The following is an 18,593-nucleotide window of genomic DNA, read 5'->3' on the forward strand; positions in this document are numbered from 1 at the left end:
TAAATTAAAACACCTTATATGGAGGGTTGTATATTGTTTTCATGTCTAACTAATAATTCTAAATTTTGAATCAGTAAATACCTACTTCCTCCGTTTAACAATGCAAGTCATTCTAACATTTTCCATATTCTTATTAATGTTAATGAATCTAAATAGATATATATGTCTAGATTCATTAATATCAATATAAATGTGGGAAATGCTAGAATGATTTACATTGTGAAACGGAGGGAGTAGTTGATATTGATTGTTTGAAATATACAGCTCCTTCGGATATATTTTAAATGATTTAGTTAAACATGAGCAGGTAACAGTTACCATCGATGGAGCGTGACCGGGCCAGACGTACTGACGTACCCATCCGGAACGAGCAGTGTAATGCAAGAAAGTCCTGTAGTTTGGTTTCTAGAAGGAAAAAAGAACGAATGTTAGTTGTTTTCTAGCCAGCTATTAATTTCATTTTTTTTCCTTTTAATAACATTCTTTACTTTCCAAGAGACACTGGTAAATATTTTTCTACACGATCGGTAACCTATTTATATAGGCAATTTTAAATCCGCCTCTAGTCAAAGAGCTTGTAGAGAGATTTAGGTATTTGTGTAGGCATTCATGGTGACTGCTTCCTCCTCGGCCTCCACACTAGGGCCACCTCTACATCATCTTTCTCAGCTCTCACCCTCATCGCTACTCCAGTCATCATCATCATATCGTTCTCCTCCTCCTCTAACAGCGGATCCTCATCAGAGTCCTTCACCGGGGACCTGTTGTACCACCACTTGTCATCGCTATCCTAATCATCGGAAAGCATTTCACATGGCAATGGTGGCAGCGACAACGAGGAGGAGGAGGTGGTGTCCCCGTCAGAGGTCCCCCGCCGTTGTTCTCCTCCTCCTCAGTGGTGGAAGTGTACTATGGCTGGCACGTCGAGTCCATCATGGCCACAGATAGAGAAGAATGCAAAGAGGGAGAGCACGTTGAGAAAAAAACACACAGTGTTCTCTATTTATTAGAAAATAGACAGCGTGGGAGGTGAGGAGGCGTGGCGTAGTAGTGCAGGATGTATCTGGTGATTCACTTCCGAAGTAGTGGATATAGTTTAAGTAGTAGCGTGAGGGAGACGAAAAGAACAGACACAAACAGGCATTTAAGAGTACATACCGCTTGAAAAATGTCTTCAACATAGATGGGCGCAACTTAATTGCATCGAGCGTATAAATGAATCATTTTTGTAGGCCAACTCTTAGGACAGCCACGTGAGAAAATTGTGTTACCATGGGTATATATGTGTGGTATTTTGTTTACACAAGTGAAATTCTTTCTATTTACATATATAGGTGCCTGTTTTAGGCGACCGTCCGTGGTATTTTATTTATATATATGATGAAGCTTTCGACCCTATATATATACCATGTTAAATTTAAAGTAGACGGCTTTTAATTATTTTTGTGCGCTTATAAAATTAGGGGTCGGGAACCAACGAAAATCATTTTTCTACTGTTGAATTGCTAGGGATAAATACAGCTTGTTCCCCAGAATACATGTAATCATGCATGAATAATGCAGAATTTATAGTGGGTCGATATCCAGAGCTGGCGTCATTTATTTGCAAAGCATCCATATCCAGTAGTCATATATATGCATATGCATGCATGCTAAAACACCACACTTGGGCAGAAATTGATAAAAACGACGTCTGAACAGCAGCTAGTGTAGGTGTACGTACATGCACGTATGCATGCCATGTATTTATGTACGTAGATATATACGCTCATACAATACGGACAGTTGTGCCTAGCTAGCTATAGCTAGCGTACATCTGTGGATAGGATAGGCCAAACGAAACGAATGGACCGTATGATATGCATGTGACATGCATGAATGTATATACAGTAGATAGGGCATGCACCAGCTGTATATTATACTCCATCCATAATTTAATATATGACGCAGTTGACTTTTTAACCAACGTTTGATCATTCGTTTGATTAAAAAAGATTTATGTAATCATCATTTATTTTATTGTGATTTAATTTATCATCAAATGTTTTCTTTAAGCATGACATAAATATTTTTATATATGCACGACAATTTTGAATAAGACGAATGGTCAAATGTTGGTTAAAAAATTAATGGCATCATACATTAAAATATAGAGGGAATATATAAATTAAGCATAATAATGATATATATAGCTGGGGTATATACGTAAAGTTTAAGGTATTTATACGGGCAGCAGCCAGCAGGTATGTACTGCCAATATATATACGGGTGTCATGAAAGGTGCAGCCAGGAGTACTTATGACGTACAGTGTCACGCGTGCTAATACGTTGCCCTTTAATTTGGTGTCCCTACCTTTCTATAATTTCCTCCTTGGAAAGTTGGAAACAAATTCAATTAGCAAAAGAAATAATAGCAAACCACTACTACGGTAATAGTTTTCAGAAGCTGCTAAAATGCATTTTTCATAGGCAGCTCGGTTTTACCATCACTAACAAAAGGCCTATGCAGGCAATATGCCGTCTATGAGAGCAAGTATAAATAGTGAGCTAAGCCTACCGTAAACTTACGTGGAGGAGAAAGGTAACAAAAAAAAATCGAGGGTATTGGCTCTCATGCAAAAGCTAACTTAACACAAGCTGCAAGATAAATAAATTGAATGTATAAGTGAGAGATAGAGAGAGGAGAAGAAAATTATAGCTAACCTTATATCTAATCTATTATATATGTTAGTTTTAAGATGAGCTAATAGTAAAAAGTGAGTTCTACTATTATCCTTGCTCTTAATTTCCACGTATAGCCAGCTTAAAAGGACGACTGATTTTTTTCCTAAAAAAAACTCTCACCTTAATTATGTTTATTAGCTTTATTAGCCACAACAACAAAAAAGACTTGGGAGTTATTTTGGTCGTGGTCTATTTTGAAACATTGGTTTTTAAATCACCAATGACACAGATATAAGACTTTTACTCATAGATTATTTTTAGTTGCTTTGGTTATTTTTCCACGACTTATATATAGGCCGAAGCTTTGCAATACGTCGTCAAAATTTCTCTCATGTGTTGTCAATATTGGTTACCCTGCAAAAAATATGCAAATGATACAATTCGATTCGGTGCAATATGAAATGCAAAAAAGTTTTCTAGATACTGCTCCCTCCATATTTTAATATATGACGTCGTTGACTTTTTAACCAACGTTTGACCATTCGTTTTATTCAAATTTTTTATACGAATATAAAAATAATTATATCATGCTTAAAGAACATTTGATGTTAAATCAAGTTATAATAAAATAAATGATAATTACATAAATTTTCTGAATAAGACGATAGGTCAAACGTTTGTCAAAAAGTTAACGGCGTCATACATTAAAAGAAAGTACAATAATATGGACATGTACGTACGTACGCATATATATATACGGCAACCTTAAATAGCAAGAAAAAGCATCTTGTACTCTGGTACTTAGCAGCAGTAGAGGCCTTTTTCTTTTAGGCTGCATTCATGCATGCAAGGCCAGTGCAGTGGGGGACCCTAAATATATGGAAGGTGCCATTTCACATCTCGTAGGGTCCGGAGATTAATTATTATAATGTGATCGGACCCCCTTAATCAATTGATGGCTTGTCAACTAGGGTGACCAGAGCTTTGCCTTAATCCCAACCATAATTAAGCACAGGTTTTAATTTTTCTTTTGATTAATTAGTTAAATGATTGATTAAGCAACGCAATCGATCTCTGAGAACGTATCATACACACTCCATTTTTGTGTGGACTACATGTGTGTGTAGAAGATAAACCCAGTACGATCCCTCTGTTCACAAAATAGATATGGCCGTTTTAGAATACGTACAGACAAACTCAAAATCTTTAATTAACTCACTATATATAATAATTACTCCTTCCGTCCCTAAATATAAGGGATTTTAGTTGGATACGTCACATCCAACCAAAATCCCTCATATTCAGGGACGGATATTCAGGGACGGAGTGAGTATCAAAAGTTGACATGTAATAAAGTTGAAATTAATAAATTTATTTACAACATAAAAAAATATTTGCGTGTAGTTCAGTAATTTCTATAATAAACATATAATCAGAAAATATAGCGTTCAAACATGTGCATTAGAGACTGTGTTGATGTCCTTAAACATCAAGTAAAGTTTTTTTTTAGAGAAGGTAATGTATTTTTCTAATTTACCCGGTCTCTACATCCAACCAGATGTATGCATCCATTTAAATTAGGAACTTAGCCCCTTAAACAAGCTAATCTGAAATTTGTTTCTACGGATATTTTAACTTATGACTTTGAGGTGGTGCTACTCAAGTCACTGCTACCACTAAATAACAAGTAAAAAAGAGAACGGAGGGACCGAAAGCAAGGAGTGATAGTGTAAGCTCTGTTTGGTCCTGCATCAATTAATTAGTTTTTGTTCACAAAGAGGGGCCAGCCATGGGATATATGAAAGTGATGCCATTCGTGGAAATGGAGCCCCCCGGCCATATTGTCATGTCCTCGCAAGCTAAAAGTATAGGGTAATTTGCACTCAAACACAAAACAAAACTTATTGGCCATTGATTGAATTCAATTGCATGCATATATGCACTGACGGCCCTTTTCCACAAGCAAAACATGGAGCTGTTGTGCAAACGATAGATCAGAGCATGTCGTTCTTGACACGTCAATTTAATCTGCATAACATGTGGACCATCCATGAAACAAACGGTACCAGTACTTTTATATACACGAGGAGAAAGAGAGATGCCTGCTGGCCTGTCGGTAGGTATTACAATATCTCATAATTAACGATTAATATAAATAATTGCCTCAAAAAAAAACTTTTCGATCGATCTTCTGGTTAGTTTGACAAATTAATTATGAAAAGAAAAAACACATGCCATGCACGGTTTAATCAATCACCTTTCATATTTGACCACTATACTTATCTTTTTCCTTTTCTTAATCATTTCATTTCTTGTCATCACTCATCACCGACTTGAAATACATAATGCAACTTGTTTTAGTGTAAAAAACATGTGTTTGCATGAATGATATCGCAAAGAATCCAGCTCTGGCGATTGGATGTCTGACTTCTGGGAGTGAAAAGAACAGAAAAGGAGAGGAGAGAATAATAGGAAGAAAATTTAGTTGGGACGCAGGCAACTTTCATGCTACACGAATATACTACACTGAAGAAAGTGATGTCTCATGAAAGCTAGTTTTTTGTTAAAAAAAAATTATACTACATGGATTGTATGAAAGGAATTAAGTTGTTCATGCAGCAGCTAGCAGCCTGCCGTTGGTTTTCTTTTGCAGGAAAAGGACGAGGACGAGAGCATGGCACGACTGCATGCAAATCGTCCTGGGATTACTTGTTTAATCGTGTGACATTTTGGTTGGTAAAGGACAGCTACAAATGGTTGGAAAATCTTGATGCAATCCTGATTAGCACACACATGAGGTGATTATTATATATATAAGTTATTCTACTTGGCCACTTGATCGTTCTTCCAAAAAGGATTGCATATAGGCAGATATGCATGTAGAGATTGTAAAGAGAGAAAAAAAAAGATGTTGCTCACAAAATACAATATGCAAAAATAATATGGTTCCGCTTGATTAAAAATAAGCTAGTTGAGCTTGCCCGTTAATTAAGTAAGGTCATGTTTAGCACAGCTATAGATCCCATATCAAGATTGAATTTAAATTTTATACACTAAATTACAATGGTATAAAAATTTATATTCATCTAAAACATGAATAAAATGGTTCATCCAAATATTATTAATGTAATAACACGATACACCAAGCTGATCCATAAATTTGTAAAGCTAGGAATACCTAATTTTAAAAAATCTTGAACCAAATTAAGAGGCTAGTAACCATCAAGCAAATCCGGAAGAAATATATTTCAAGAAGCAGGCAAGCTAAACCTGCTACGTACTAACACGTAGCAAGCAACGACGACTAGAGTGGTTCTGTCATCTTGTCAAGCCGTCAAGATTAATTGCTAGCACATGCAAGAGAGAATTAGCAGCTAGGATTATTATTGATTAGTTGGGTCAAGAGGCACAGGAGTTAACACGAAACACTCGGAGACCGGCTGCGACCCACCATCGAGATCGAGTACTCTACGTTGACACACACACGTACGACGTATAATACACACGAGATATACGCACGTAACGACGTACTAGTGTATGGACATACGTACGTGCAGGGTGCAGCACACACCACACACTTAAATTCAGTCCAGTACAGATGACAGCTAGCCACACGGGAAAAGAGAAGAAGAAGAAGAAAAGTTGTGACAGTGACGAAACGCGACTCGCAGGGATACTCATGTCCAGCAAAAATCCACCTTTTTATAATTAATTTTCCTCATCGTCAGCTGACCACGCAAAAATAATCAACCATTTTCTTTATGTAATATATGCACCCAAAGATCACTATTGTAGTCTTCTATAAGAAAATATGTATAATTTATATTTTATAAGTGATGAAACAAAGACTATTGGCAGTGACAGCAGAGAATAAATAAATATGCATACGCACGAATGGCTATTAATCATCATTTGGCTGATATATAGTCATGCATATATAAACATGAAACGAGTGCAAAAAACATAAAGTATATATTATTATTATTGAGAAATAATTAAATATTTAAAATCTATGGAAAAAAAATTGGCACAAGAGCTATAGAAGTGCGCATCGAGTTGGCTGGCACACATGGAGGTGAGGTAAGGCAGGGTTGTGCTGTATAGTGGTCCTGGCTATGCTAATTCGCTGCACTCACTCGATCGAAATTAGGAAGAGATTATGGATTGGACTGGAAAATTATTTGGAAGAGATTACAAGGGATTAAATTAAATTAAATTCAATGAAATTGGACCCTCCATCCATCTCATCCATCGGATGGGTGCCCTACCGACGCCGGCCCGGCCCTCTTGTCCTACACCACCACCAGTGCACGCACCATACTGTCTAGTGTACTCCTCCTCCCTTTTCTCTCTCTCTAACACCTCATCTTGACACGTCTTTCTCTCTCTAAACACACGCAAAGAGAGAGAGAGAGGGAAAGTACTAGTACTACACTACTACGACGCACTGTTAGCTTCACACATAGGGTCCACGACGAGACAACGCCGACGACGACGGTGGTATACGTACCACGGCTCTATTTAAAAGCTTCCGACTGCTACAGTTTTTCTCTAAACAATATATTTTTCATTTCGATTTTGAGAAATTATAGTTAATAACTACAAAATCTAGAAAATAAATCAGAAATCAAAAAGCCAAGTTTCTCGGTTTCTCCGTATTTTTAGAAACCGGCTATTAATCCGTTGTTGTTTTCTAGAATCTTAAGCTTTCCAAAGAGGGTCTGTATAACTAACGAACCATGGGGTTGGGGTAGGGTAGGAGTGGCGTCCTTGTTGTCATCTTTTATCCCTCTTGAATTCCGGGGGTGTACCCATGACTCCCTCCTTTCATCCATCATCAAGCCCACCACCACCACCAATTTAAGGACACTCTCTCATATAATGCTTATATATGATCCTAATCATAATGATAACAATATTATCATTGGGTAAATCATATCAATAGTAGTAGTAGTATCATGTACATGTAGTATATTGGTGCAGCACCATATTGTGTTGTAGTGTAGTGAAGCTGGACTGGACCTATGTTTTATATGGGGACCCCAAGAGAAAAAGATGCCTCGTTTCGTTTGTCAAACTCACCTTTCCTTTCCTCTCGTGATCTTCTAATGCCAGCCTTGCTGCTGCTAATCGCCATGCTGCCCTTGTGCTGCTGCCACCCCCTAGCTACCCTCCTCTCTCTCTCTCTCTCTCCCTCTCTCTCTCATCCACTTTTAACTGAATATTAATAGTATCTTTACCTAGATAATGTAATTAAACCTACTACCTCCGTCTAAAAAAAATACATTTCTAGCTACGCATCTAGATGTAATCTTTTCGGAACGGAGGTAGTCCTACTTGACACAAACAGAGTTATATGGACACAATAATTGAGCGAAAAAACATGGTATTTATTCTGCAATATACTAATAAGTATATAATTAGATTATTACCTGCATATATATTCATCTGCTGTCCTGTGAGCTGCAACTGTACAATTCTGACTTGTGCCCAAGAACGAGGGGAAGAGAGATGAGATGAATGAAACGGACCTGTGCCAATTGCCAAAGCAGAGAAGGTCAGGCTGTCACCAGAAAGTCCTTTTTCCCCGGCTAGCTCCTGCATGCAGCTGATGAGCGTCCTGCATGGAGAAGAAAAGAACAGATGGTGACACTGAATTCCAAGAGTGAGTATCACTTTTATTTTAATTGATACATACTACATACATACAGACACCGGCGATGTGCTAATTGCTCCAAAAATCTCCAGAAAAAACATATAGTACAAATGCATATATACCACAACAGACAATGCAAGCCTCCAGAACGGATGGGATCCGTCTGCATGAGGAATCAAAGGACAAGGATGATCAGCTGGAAACCAGATTATAAAATCATCAATCAATGCCTTTTGATTCGCCGCGCGCTTGTTTAATGTTTAATGGGGGGGATGAGTATCCGCTGTCACATGGGCACAGGAGGGGGGATGGATGCCATTACAATCCTAATCATGGAATCATGGATTAAACTTTTCCCCCTTTTCCTTTCATCAGGATACCAGGCCATAATACTTGCATTGACTAGCTCATTTGGGATGAATACTATAACTCCAAATGTTTTTGTCTCTGTCCTCCAGGCCCTTGCATCTTTTCTTTTCTTTTTTTCCAGTACTTCTAAATTCCAAGAAACACAACCGGCCTCTCCACAATGATCAATCGATCGACCGATCGGTGTTCCCATTGACGGCAGAGACAGTCAGCAGACAAATCATTATTCCTGTACCTGCGCAATTATCTGTGCAATTATGGGGAAGCTCACCGTTCTGAAGAAGAACTGATCACCACAGACACGCTCAACGTGCTTCATCTCGGATTGGAGAAGCAGATACGGATTTCCGAATGAAAATTGCTAGGGTATCTAGCTGCATGCCCATGGTAAACAAAGGGGAGAAGATGCCCTCTGTCCTGGAATACCAACATCTGATGCCACCACTTCTTTTTCCCCAGGACCCCAACTGTGATGATTGACGGGGAGCTTTTCCACAGAGACAAGTGATCCAGTGACTTACCTGAAAAGCAAGAGAAATAAAGGACAATACTTAGGTCTGACACATAAAATCTTGCAGGTGGGAGAAAATGAGGTGCACATGCACGCACGCACGCACAGCACAACACAGCACAGCAGCTAACAAAATTGGGACTTAATTGGCAACAGAAGAAAGGTGGACATGGCCTCCCAGTCCCAGCACTCCAGCAGTAGTCTGCTGCTTTCTTTGCCCCTGCATGAAACACTCGTGATGTACAAGTAGCTGCAGGAAAGAAAATAAAAGGAGAGGAAAAAAGGATTTAAAAGAGAGAAAATTTCTGATTTCTAGTAGAAAATGGTGTACTGGCTGGGTCGCAGTCAATCAACATGGGAGCAAGAACATCAGTCCTTGTCCTAATAATGTAAACCCTGATGGACTGGTTTTACTTTCACTTGCTGACTGATTCTCATCAAACAAGTACACTGGAAATGGGAAACGAGATAAAAGGAAAAAAAAAAGGCGAAGAAGGAAGAAGTTGGAACAGTTTTTTGTACAAGGCCGCGACAATTAAAATATCGGTGGAGACGGACGGCAACCCCACCAGTTTTGGCACCGGACATAGATTCTTAGGAGATGACGAGACAGACCCCCCACACGCACAGCCAGGAAGCAACCAAGGCAAGGGGTTAAACCTCCCTTCTCACAACCACCACCACCACCACCACCACCTTTAAAAGAAGGTGCTAAAGGGGGTGTCCTGCAAAGAAAAGGAGAGGAGTGCCCCCTAACCTTTCCCTGCTTTCCACTGAAATCTCCTATCCGCAACCATACAGTTGCTCAATTCTGGTCTCAGCCAAAGCCCCAATCATTCATCGTTATATAGGTCACTATACCCTCCCTTGCATTTCCCACCACCACCCCTTGAAGCCATGAATCGCTGAAGAAGTCGTCTGCGCTACTGCTACCACCGGGGAAGGATTAGCTGCGCAGAATTGTGCGAGCGAAGCCTGCCAGCCGTGCGAATTTCAAGCTCCAAGGTCCTGCATTGCACTGAAATGGGGAGGCATTCTTGCTGCTACAAGCAGAAATTGAGGAAGGGGCTCTGGTCCCCTGAGGAGGATGAGAAGCTCATGAATCACATAACCAAGCATGGCCATGGCTGCTGGAGTTCTGTTCCTAAACTTGCAGGTGAGCTCAAACAAGTCTTCTGCATTTCCTCGTTTATACCAGCTTCCGATTCTTCTCTTATCTCTTCTCCAACAATTCTACTCCCTGAATTGGTCCAAAATTCTAAATTTCTTCCTGGTGAATTGTTGCAGGGCTCCAAAGGTGCGGCAAGAGCTGCAGGCTGAGGTGGATAAACTATCTGAGGCCTGACCTCAAGAGAGGTGCATTCTCTCAGGAGGAAGAAGACCTCATCATTGAGCTCCATGCTGTCCTTGGGAACAGGTAAACTTCAATCTCAATTGGCAGTACCAAAATTCAGGACTAGTAACTGCAAGGCAACACTTTGATACATCAACTAACACAGCCCTTCTATTTTTCCATGAGAAGGTGGTCTCAGATTGCAGCTCAGCTGCCTGGGAGGACTGACAACGAGATCAAGAATCTCTGGAATTCTTGCATCAAGAAGAAGCTCCGGCAGAAAGGCATTGATCCCAACACCCACAAGCCCCTCACCGAGGCTGATCGCAGGGGAGCAGCACCCACAGTCAGCACCGAGAGGACCTCAGGGTCCAGCGACGTCAACCCGTCAAGTGCTGGTGCTCTAGGGAACTTGAGCCACCTCCTCAGCGAGACAGCACAATCATCAATGCTGCTGCCGGTGTATGATAAGAATCACCCTGAAACTGCAAGCTTGCCACGCCCTAAGGTGCCACCAAAGGAGTTGTTTCTTGACCAGCTTACTGCCGGTCACGAGAGCCCATCAAGTTGCCGCTCATCAGGTCCAACCCTGTATTTTCCTTTCCAGCAACCATTAGGCTACAGTAATGAATGTGGCACTGGGGATGGTGCGAGTATGAATTCACTCTGGTTCAACCAGAATGATTTCAACTGCAGCACAATTTCCACCGTGATGCCACCAGTTTCACCATCAGCCCTCTCAACATCAATGGGGCTGAATCTTCCCCCAGAAAATCCTCGTCACAGAGGCACTGGCATTGGCAACACCCCGTTCTACTGGGATGGTTCCAATCCTAGCAGCAGCGGCAGTACTGGGAGCAGCGGAAGCAACAGTATGGGATTCGAGCCACAGAGCACAACCTCAATTTTGGAGAACAGTGTATTCCCATGGACAGATATCGGACAAGAGAAAGATACCAGAGTTCACTTAGTGGAGGAACTCAAGTGGCCTGATTTGCTCCATGGAACCTTTGCTGAGGCGACGACAGCCATGCAGAACCAGAGCCAATCATTATACGATGATGTGATCAAGGCAGAGAGCCAATTCAACATGGAAGGGATATGTGCCTCTTGGTTCCAGAATCAGCAACCACAACAACAGCTGCAAGCAGCATCAGACATGTATGATAAAGACTTGCAAAGATTGCCCTTGTCTTTTGAACATATCTAGGTGCAATGCTACGCCATGCATGGAACAGAGCAGAGATCAGAAGAAGCAGAAACTTGTAACTCTCGCATATTGATTGGCAGGCAAAACACTGAAGTGTTTGATGTTTTGACACAGAATCGACCTCAACACTTTCTCCTCACTTAAAGATCCTACAGTGTCATGGAAAAGACAGCTCTGGCCTTACGAGTGGCAGAAGAAGGGATAGAAAAGTACGTTCTAGAGTCTCCCTCTTTTCTCTTGAAATTTGCTGTTTTTTGTACACGACAACTCAACTTTTGGATACTTGAGTTTTGGTTCACTCTGTTTATCAAATAAATATAGACACGCATGGGCAAAACATGTGTCGGTAGCTCTCACAAACCATACAAGTAGTCCCAAGCTTTTCAACTGCTACCATGCACGTACATGCAAATTAATTATTGCATGTTGTATTTTTATTTCTTTTGAGAAGTTGCCGACAAAGTGCAGTTGTATATTTGTAAAGGAAAAAAATTGGAACATTGACCCAAGAGTTATTTTCACCTCCTCTCCCTTTCCAGTTTCTGTCTTAACTTTTTATGTGAAGAATCCAAAGCTACTTGATCACTTTCTACTTGAATACAAGCAGGGAAAAGGATTGGTCGATTTGATAGGTCCAAAGAGGTAATCATCCTCCAGAGAAAGTAAACACATTTGACAAAAGAAGAGGAGGAAATTATTAATGAATATCCACCTACCATATGGATGGGTAATATATGAAACATCAATGTGTGGCGGGCACTCAAGATATGCTTATCTATGTGTGTACATCACTTGTTTGTGTACCAAAACTATGGTACATTACTTATTTGTAAACCATGGAAAATGTATGTCTGCCTTACAAAGGCCAGGAGTTTAATTGTTCAGCACCTAAGAGATTTTGCATGCTTCTTTGGTTTATCCCATAATGAATATGGACTTGCAGCACTTCTTAATCTAGGTTTGAGTTAAGATTCATTATGAACTTGCGGCACTTCTTAATCTAGGTTTGAGTTAAGAAGGCTAATAGACATAAGAGCCTAGTCTCAACATCTTCGCCCTGAGGGACAATGTGTAAAGGAGGAGCTACTTGCTGGCTGTGTGAGGGGATGCCTCATCCCTCGGGCGTTTGTAAAAGGGAATTATTGATTGCTCTAGGAATAATTGGAATTCAGTTCATAAGGATTTGGGTCAAAATGCCCCTATCCATACAGTCCCTCAAGTTAGTTTTTGAATATAGAAGGCTCAGTAGCCCTCAGTGCTCAATAAAGCTAAGAACTCCTAAAATGATAAACAAACGAGGAAAAGGAAAGGCTATGCCACTATTTTCTTTGGCCTGTCAGGTGGGCTCCTTTTTCTCTGACTACTCAAAAATTAAATCAGCATCATATTGGTTTGTTTCTATGCATGGCAGTAGTCCTAATTAAAATAAAGTTGTCTAATCAGGTTCCTAGGCCCCAAATTAGCTTTAGAAGTTACATATTTTATTTTTATGTGACATAATTAATGGAGTGTGGCCATGTGCACGAAAATGCTGGCATAAGGTGGTCAGTCCTTGCATTTTCACAAATGAAATGAGACCAATAATGCTGATAAGGACCATTAGCACTAAAAAGCAATTAGAGAGGTCCAATAATTCTGTTTCGTAGCCGTGAATTACCTGTCTACATCTTGGTTCTGGTAAATAACTAAACACAAATTACACTTGCTAAGAGCATGGTTACATACCCTGATGTGTCAACTTATGTGGCATATGTGCTTTAATTTCCTTTGTTTATATCCTGTGTCTGCTTGGACATATGAGCTGTATAATTGGATGTATCTGCATGTTTTGAATGAATATATCAGTTGAAAGAAAGCCAAAAAAGTACGAAGGGAAGTAGAGGTAGCGGGACACGAAAATAGTAACTGTTGTAATGGAGTAGTGCTAACACTCTTCCAGATGAAACAGACATTTGGTTTAATATTTTGATATTTAGTTTCAACTTTGCAAACAAAACTGCAATAACTGGATACCTAACACCATCATTAGAAAATTAACGATAACAGATGAGGAATAATATCACAAATTACTCGAGTAACAGTAAGTTAGCTACAGTTAGGCCCAAGATATAATAACTTTTGTGCTATTAGGACGTCCAAGTGGAGCAAGGATTATCCAACAAATAATTCATCTTTTCCAGTTGACAGGACCCTAAATGAAATTCATTATGATCAAACTTGAACTTTAAATACATGAAGCTCAAGTCGGCGAAATATCCTTACTTTTTGTACAAACAAAAAAATTTGGGAAAACCAAACAATTTAACCACCACTTGTTTCTTTTTAACAGGAACTAGGGTATAGTGATACAACATTACCAGGAAAGAACCAAAAGGGTAAGACAAGAATCTATTCCTGCATGCTAACTGTGTTTCTGAATGTTTCTTTCTTCTCTCTTTGACATCAGCGTGACGATAAGAATATGAAAGCAAATTGGAGCAGCTTTAAGTTTGCATCACTATAACCAAGAAAGAAGCTCCCGTCTAGTGTTGAGGGTATAGATGGAACAATTTTGCACTTGAATATATAGTACACTACATTTGTGAATAACACCATTCAAAAAATGCCTTATATTTTTCTTAGTGGGGGGAATACATGCTTGAGACTTGGTTGCACGAGTTTCATCAGTTGTTGACCTGAGAATTCACACATATTCAGATGGCACGTCTTTGTATTGTGTGATTAGCCAAATCCCATACTCCATAACCTCAATGGATAAGTTTGGCTTATATTGAAGATCAGATAGAGGGAAAAGAATAACATTTGCAGAACTAAATCCCAACAGTATACACCCAATCACTAACAGTAGAGAAGTAAATCGTAAACCAAAAGGAATGACCCGAGACTGTAAGACAGGAGGAAACAGCAAAGCAAACAGCTAGTTGGTTGGGATGATCCACAAGCGCATGTGGATAGAATCATCAACCAAGAGAGAACAAATTGACAACTAAACATAGCTGAACTCAGAAGCAAGCGAGGATATAGGTGGCTTGTGGACCTAGGTGTATGCAATATACAATTCAGTCTACGCAGATCAGGGTTCTTTTTCTCCTTTCTGAGTTTCATTTCGCCTTTGATCCTCATCTTTCTAGTTGAATTGGGACAACAGGATGTAAGGAGTGTGGCTCAAGATTTTTATCATTTAAAGGCTGCATTCAAGCATGAAGCTGAAGCCCAACATGTCGAGGCCATGTTCTTCTTTGTGGAAAGTGATTCAGGAATTTTTCTTGAGGGCCTGCTTTGCGAATTGTGAGATCATGGCCCAGGGCACGGGAGTCATCTTCCTTAATGACAGAATCAATAATCCAACTCGAGAAGATTTGGAGGATCTCCAACAGTGAATGGAAAACCTGCACTTTCATAACGTGACTTACGTCTACAAAAAACAAACTGGTAATTTCTGAAAAGAGAAGTGCAGTGGTTGATTATCTTGACATTCATTTATGTCTGTTTCCAGAATGAGGTTGACGTAGCAATATTTGAGAAGAATACCAACACTAAAAGATTTGAAGCTTCACATTTTCAGGAGTAGAAAAACTGGGAAAATATTCTTTAAGAGAATAAAACTGAGACTTAATTAAACAGGCATCACCCAACCAGCCACCAGTGAAGCATGCATGTGAAGTATCAAGCATTATCAATCTTTCACAATTAGTTGGATTCAAGCTTCAAGTAAAACTGAGACACAAGTTTACCTTAGTGGGACATGCATGTGAAGTACCAAGCATCATTAATCTTTCACAATCAGTTGGATTCAAACTCCAAGTTAAAAAGGAAGATATGCAAGAAATCACTTGACTCACTTCATCTCTTTTCCTATTTAGCTACAGCAAACTGACCAAAGGCAACAGACAATCCAAAGGAAAATGGGAGAAAAAGGACCACAGACTGCTCGATTGCTACTTTGCAAGACGATCCGTTGTGACATCCATCTCCCACACAGCTACACTCCTAAAACTGTATCATGTACACATAAACCAAGCTCCACTTGATATATCTATCACACACTTCACCATCTCAATGTCATTGGCGGGATTGTTTCGAATCGCCGGAACCCTCGAGCGTTCGGTTCATTCCAGATTTCGGGTTTTATCACACAACCAGAACAATGCACAACTATTTTGCAAAACCCCAGGGCAACTCTCTTCCCGAAACAAAAGCAAAGCATCTAATGATGAATACCATATGAAGTAGCAAAATGCGTCAATCGCAGCAATCCCACACTTACCATGATCTGCGAGAAGGAGAGAGAGGGCACGCATGCAGCGCCATGGCGAATCGATGAGGTGGGCGGCGGGAGACCACAGAAGGGAGGGTTGAGGGGGCAGCGAGGCCGGCGAGGAGGGGCGCGGGAGGCCGGCGATGGGACGGCAAAGGGGTGGGCGGCGCGAGGAGGGGAGGGGAGGGGAGAAGGAGACGGCGGCGAGCCGGCGAGTCCCCGGCGGCGGCAGGGATGATGGCGGCGGCGTGTTCAGGAGTCGAGGGCTCGAGGAGGCCCATCCAAATCATAGCCCAGATTGAAAGCCAGAGCCCAAACCGTTAGCCACAGGCCCACGAGTCCAGTTTCTGGGCCCTTTGTTATTTTCTCCATTTTCTTAATTGGAATAAGTTCACTTGAGATCCCTTAACTTGTCCACGAATCCAACTTTCATCCTTCAACTGGAAAACCATATACAACGGGTACCTCAACTATCAAAACCAGTGCAAAGCAGGTCCCTCAGAGGTTTTGATGGTGGTTTTGGCTAATGTGGTGCCTACGTGACCGGTTTAACTTGGTCCCCGTCCTACGTGACGGCGATGTGGCACTAGAAGCAAAATATAAAAAATAAAGTAAAAAAATATGAGGCCCACATGTCTGTCATATAAAAGGGAAAAACAGTGGGACCCACCATCCTCTCTATCCACGGACGACGAGAGAGGAGCGACCGGCGCGTTCTTCTCTCTCCTTCCCGGCCATCCTTCCTCGCTGGCGAGCGCGCACGGATAAGGAAAAAGCCCAAAAAGGCTGACAGCATGGACAGATATTGACGTATGCCCGCCACATAATTAAAGGTATCAAGAATTTTTCAGAGAAGGCAGTGAGGCTGTGTTGCCAGAAAGAAAATTAAAGTATTAAACGTAGACTAATAACAAAACAAATTACAGATTTCGCATGTAAACTGTGATACGAATTTATTAAGTCTAATTAATCCGTTATTAGCAAATGTTTACTGTAGCACCATAATGTCAAATTATGGCGCAATTAGGCTCAAAAGATTCGTCTCGTAATTTACATACAAACTATGTAATTGGTTTTTTTTCGTCTACATTTAATGTTCCACTCATGTGTCCAAATATTTGATGTGACTTTTTTTGCCAAAATTTTTTTGGAATCTAAACACAGCCTGAGGGAAGATGAGCTGACAACATCAAGCATGAGAAATCATTAAATCAAGAAGACTGTGACCACACGAGGTTAAGGATAATTAATTATTTTTCAGAAAAACAAAGGATAAATTGCATTCAACTACTGGTGGTGCTAGGCTGCTAGCATGAAAAGTTAAAACAAAGCGAACACTTTGAATTATTAGATCCAAAAACGGCATCGCACCAACAGGCTGTGCTAACGATGTTCGTTCCTGAAACGAGAACAGGGACATTTCGCAATTTGTTGATCTCCGTTCAGGCAACAGCAGAATGAATTCGAAATGATGGTTTATAGTGACACCCTTGTGGATGGATTGATGGTTAGTAACCAAATTCGAGAAGACGAGAAGCATATGCAATTGCCATGGCAATAATAACAACATCCACAAGCATCTGGTGACTAATGATGAGCATAGCAACAGCAGCAGTAGTGATTAGTGAGTGAATCCATCCATCGGCCACCACAGAAATAAATAAAGAAAAAAAAACCATCTCCTTCGGCAGCGGCAGCGGAGCCAAACAGATGTAGCGCCGCCGGATTCCCACGCTCGGCCGGGGGCGTGAGAGCGAGAGAGAGCAATCGATTTCAAATCAACGCCGCGGAGAGGGGAGAGAGGAAGGAGAAAACCCCGTACCTCGGCCGGTGGGTGGGAGGAAGGCGGCGAGTCGCGCGTGCTGCGGCATTCGGTGGCGGCGGCGGCGCGCGCGCTCCCCTCTCCTCCGGCGCCGCACCGGCGGTTGTGTTGCGTCCCCTCGAAGCGGAGGAAGCAGGAAGGAGAAGGGAGGCGTCGGTTTCGTGAGATTCGGGGTCGGCGTCTCGGCCCACGACGAGATGGGCCACAAAGCCCACGTAGAAAAAACGTTGGGCCAGGCCCACAATGAGCTACCTACCCCGCCTCGCGTCGTGGAACGCGTGTTCTTACCGCCGTGGCATTCCCACTGACGTAACTCTACTTTGGTTACAACCAAACCCAACCTGTCACGTGTCACTTACTACTCCAGTAGTAGTCTCTCTGGACGTGAACAGTGAACGTGTCGCACTGAACACCCAATTCTCCGATCGAGCTAACTAGCTGACGCCAAGCAAACACGACGCTGCATGCATATGCAGACTCGGGCCTTGTTTGAATTCTCCGAGTTATTAAATATCCCTTCAAAATCTTACTATTTAGAAGTATTAAACGTAGATTATCGATAAAACTGACTTCATAACCCCTAGGCTATTTTGCGAGATGAATCTAATAATGTATATTAATCTATGATTACCTACTGATTACTGTAACATCACTATAGCAAATCATGGATTAATATACCTCGTTAGATTAGTCTCGCAAAATAACCTAAGAGTTATGGAATCAGTAATCTATGTTTAATACTTCTAAATAGCAAGTTTTCCGTGGGCTAT

The 18,593-nt window shown here is 40.9% G+C and overlaps 1 protein-coding gene and 1 long non-coding RNA gene across 4 annotated transcripts; one reads left to right on the forward strand and one right to left on the reverse strand.

The window, feature by feature from the left end:
- Positions 1–3,379: 3,379 nt before the first annotated feature.
- LOC127773634 (uncharacterized) lies at positions 3,380–17,935 on the reverse strand. Of its 2 annotated transcripts, XR_008017604.1 has the most exons (4): positions 17,824–17,935; positions 13,469–13,562; positions 8,370–9,210; positions 3,380–8,284 (listed from the first exon to the last, which is right to left on the reverse strand). It is a non-coding gene; the product is annotated as an uncharacterized LOC127773634 (long non-coding RNA). The 2 variants fall into 2 exon arrangements; XR_008017603.1 differs by having other exon boundaries at positions 3,380–9,210.
- Positions 9,918–12,702, forward strand: LOC127773633 (transcription factor MYB61-like). Of its 2 annotated transcripts, XR_008017602.1 has the most exons (4): positions 9,918–10,356; positions 10,488–10,617; positions 10,723–11,952; positions 12,351–12,702. XR_008017602.1 is itself a non-coding variant. In XM_052299767.1 (3 exons), exons 1-3 carry the CDS (start codon positions 10,224–10,226, stop codon positions 11,741–11,743), a joined length of 1,284 nt encoding a protein of 427 aa, XP_052155727.1. In that variant the 5' UTR covers positions 9,918–10,223; the 3' UTR covers positions 11,744–12,266. The 2 variants fall into 2 exon arrangements, 1 of the variants encoding a protein (XP_052155727.1); XM_052299767.1 differs by lacking the exon at positions 12,351–12,702 and having other exon boundaries at positions 10,723–12,266.
- Positions 17,936–18,593: the final 658 nt, after the last annotated feature.

Source organism: Oryza glaberrima, chromosome 5 (assembly GCF_000147395.1).
Source record: "Oryza glaberrima chromosome 5, OglaRS2, whole genome shotgun sequence".
In the NCBI taxonomy this organism is placed as follows: Eukaryota; Viridiplantae; Streptophyta; class Magnoliopsida; order Poales; family Poaceae; genus Oryza; species Oryza glaberrima.

Coding starts and splice junctions, on each gene's coding strand:
- LOC127773633 (XM_052299767.1), top strand. CDS start 10,224: ATGGGGAGGCATTCTTGCTGCTACAAGCAGAAATTGAGGAAGGGGCTC. Junction 10,357..10,487: donor TTCTGTTCCTAAACTTGCAG/GTGAGCTCAAAC, acceptor GAATTGTTGCAG/GGCTCCAAAGGTGCGGCAAG. Junction 10,618..10,722: donor CATGCTGTCCTTGGGAACAG/GTAAACTTCAAT, acceptor TTCCATGAGAAG/GTGGTCTCAGATTGCAGCTC.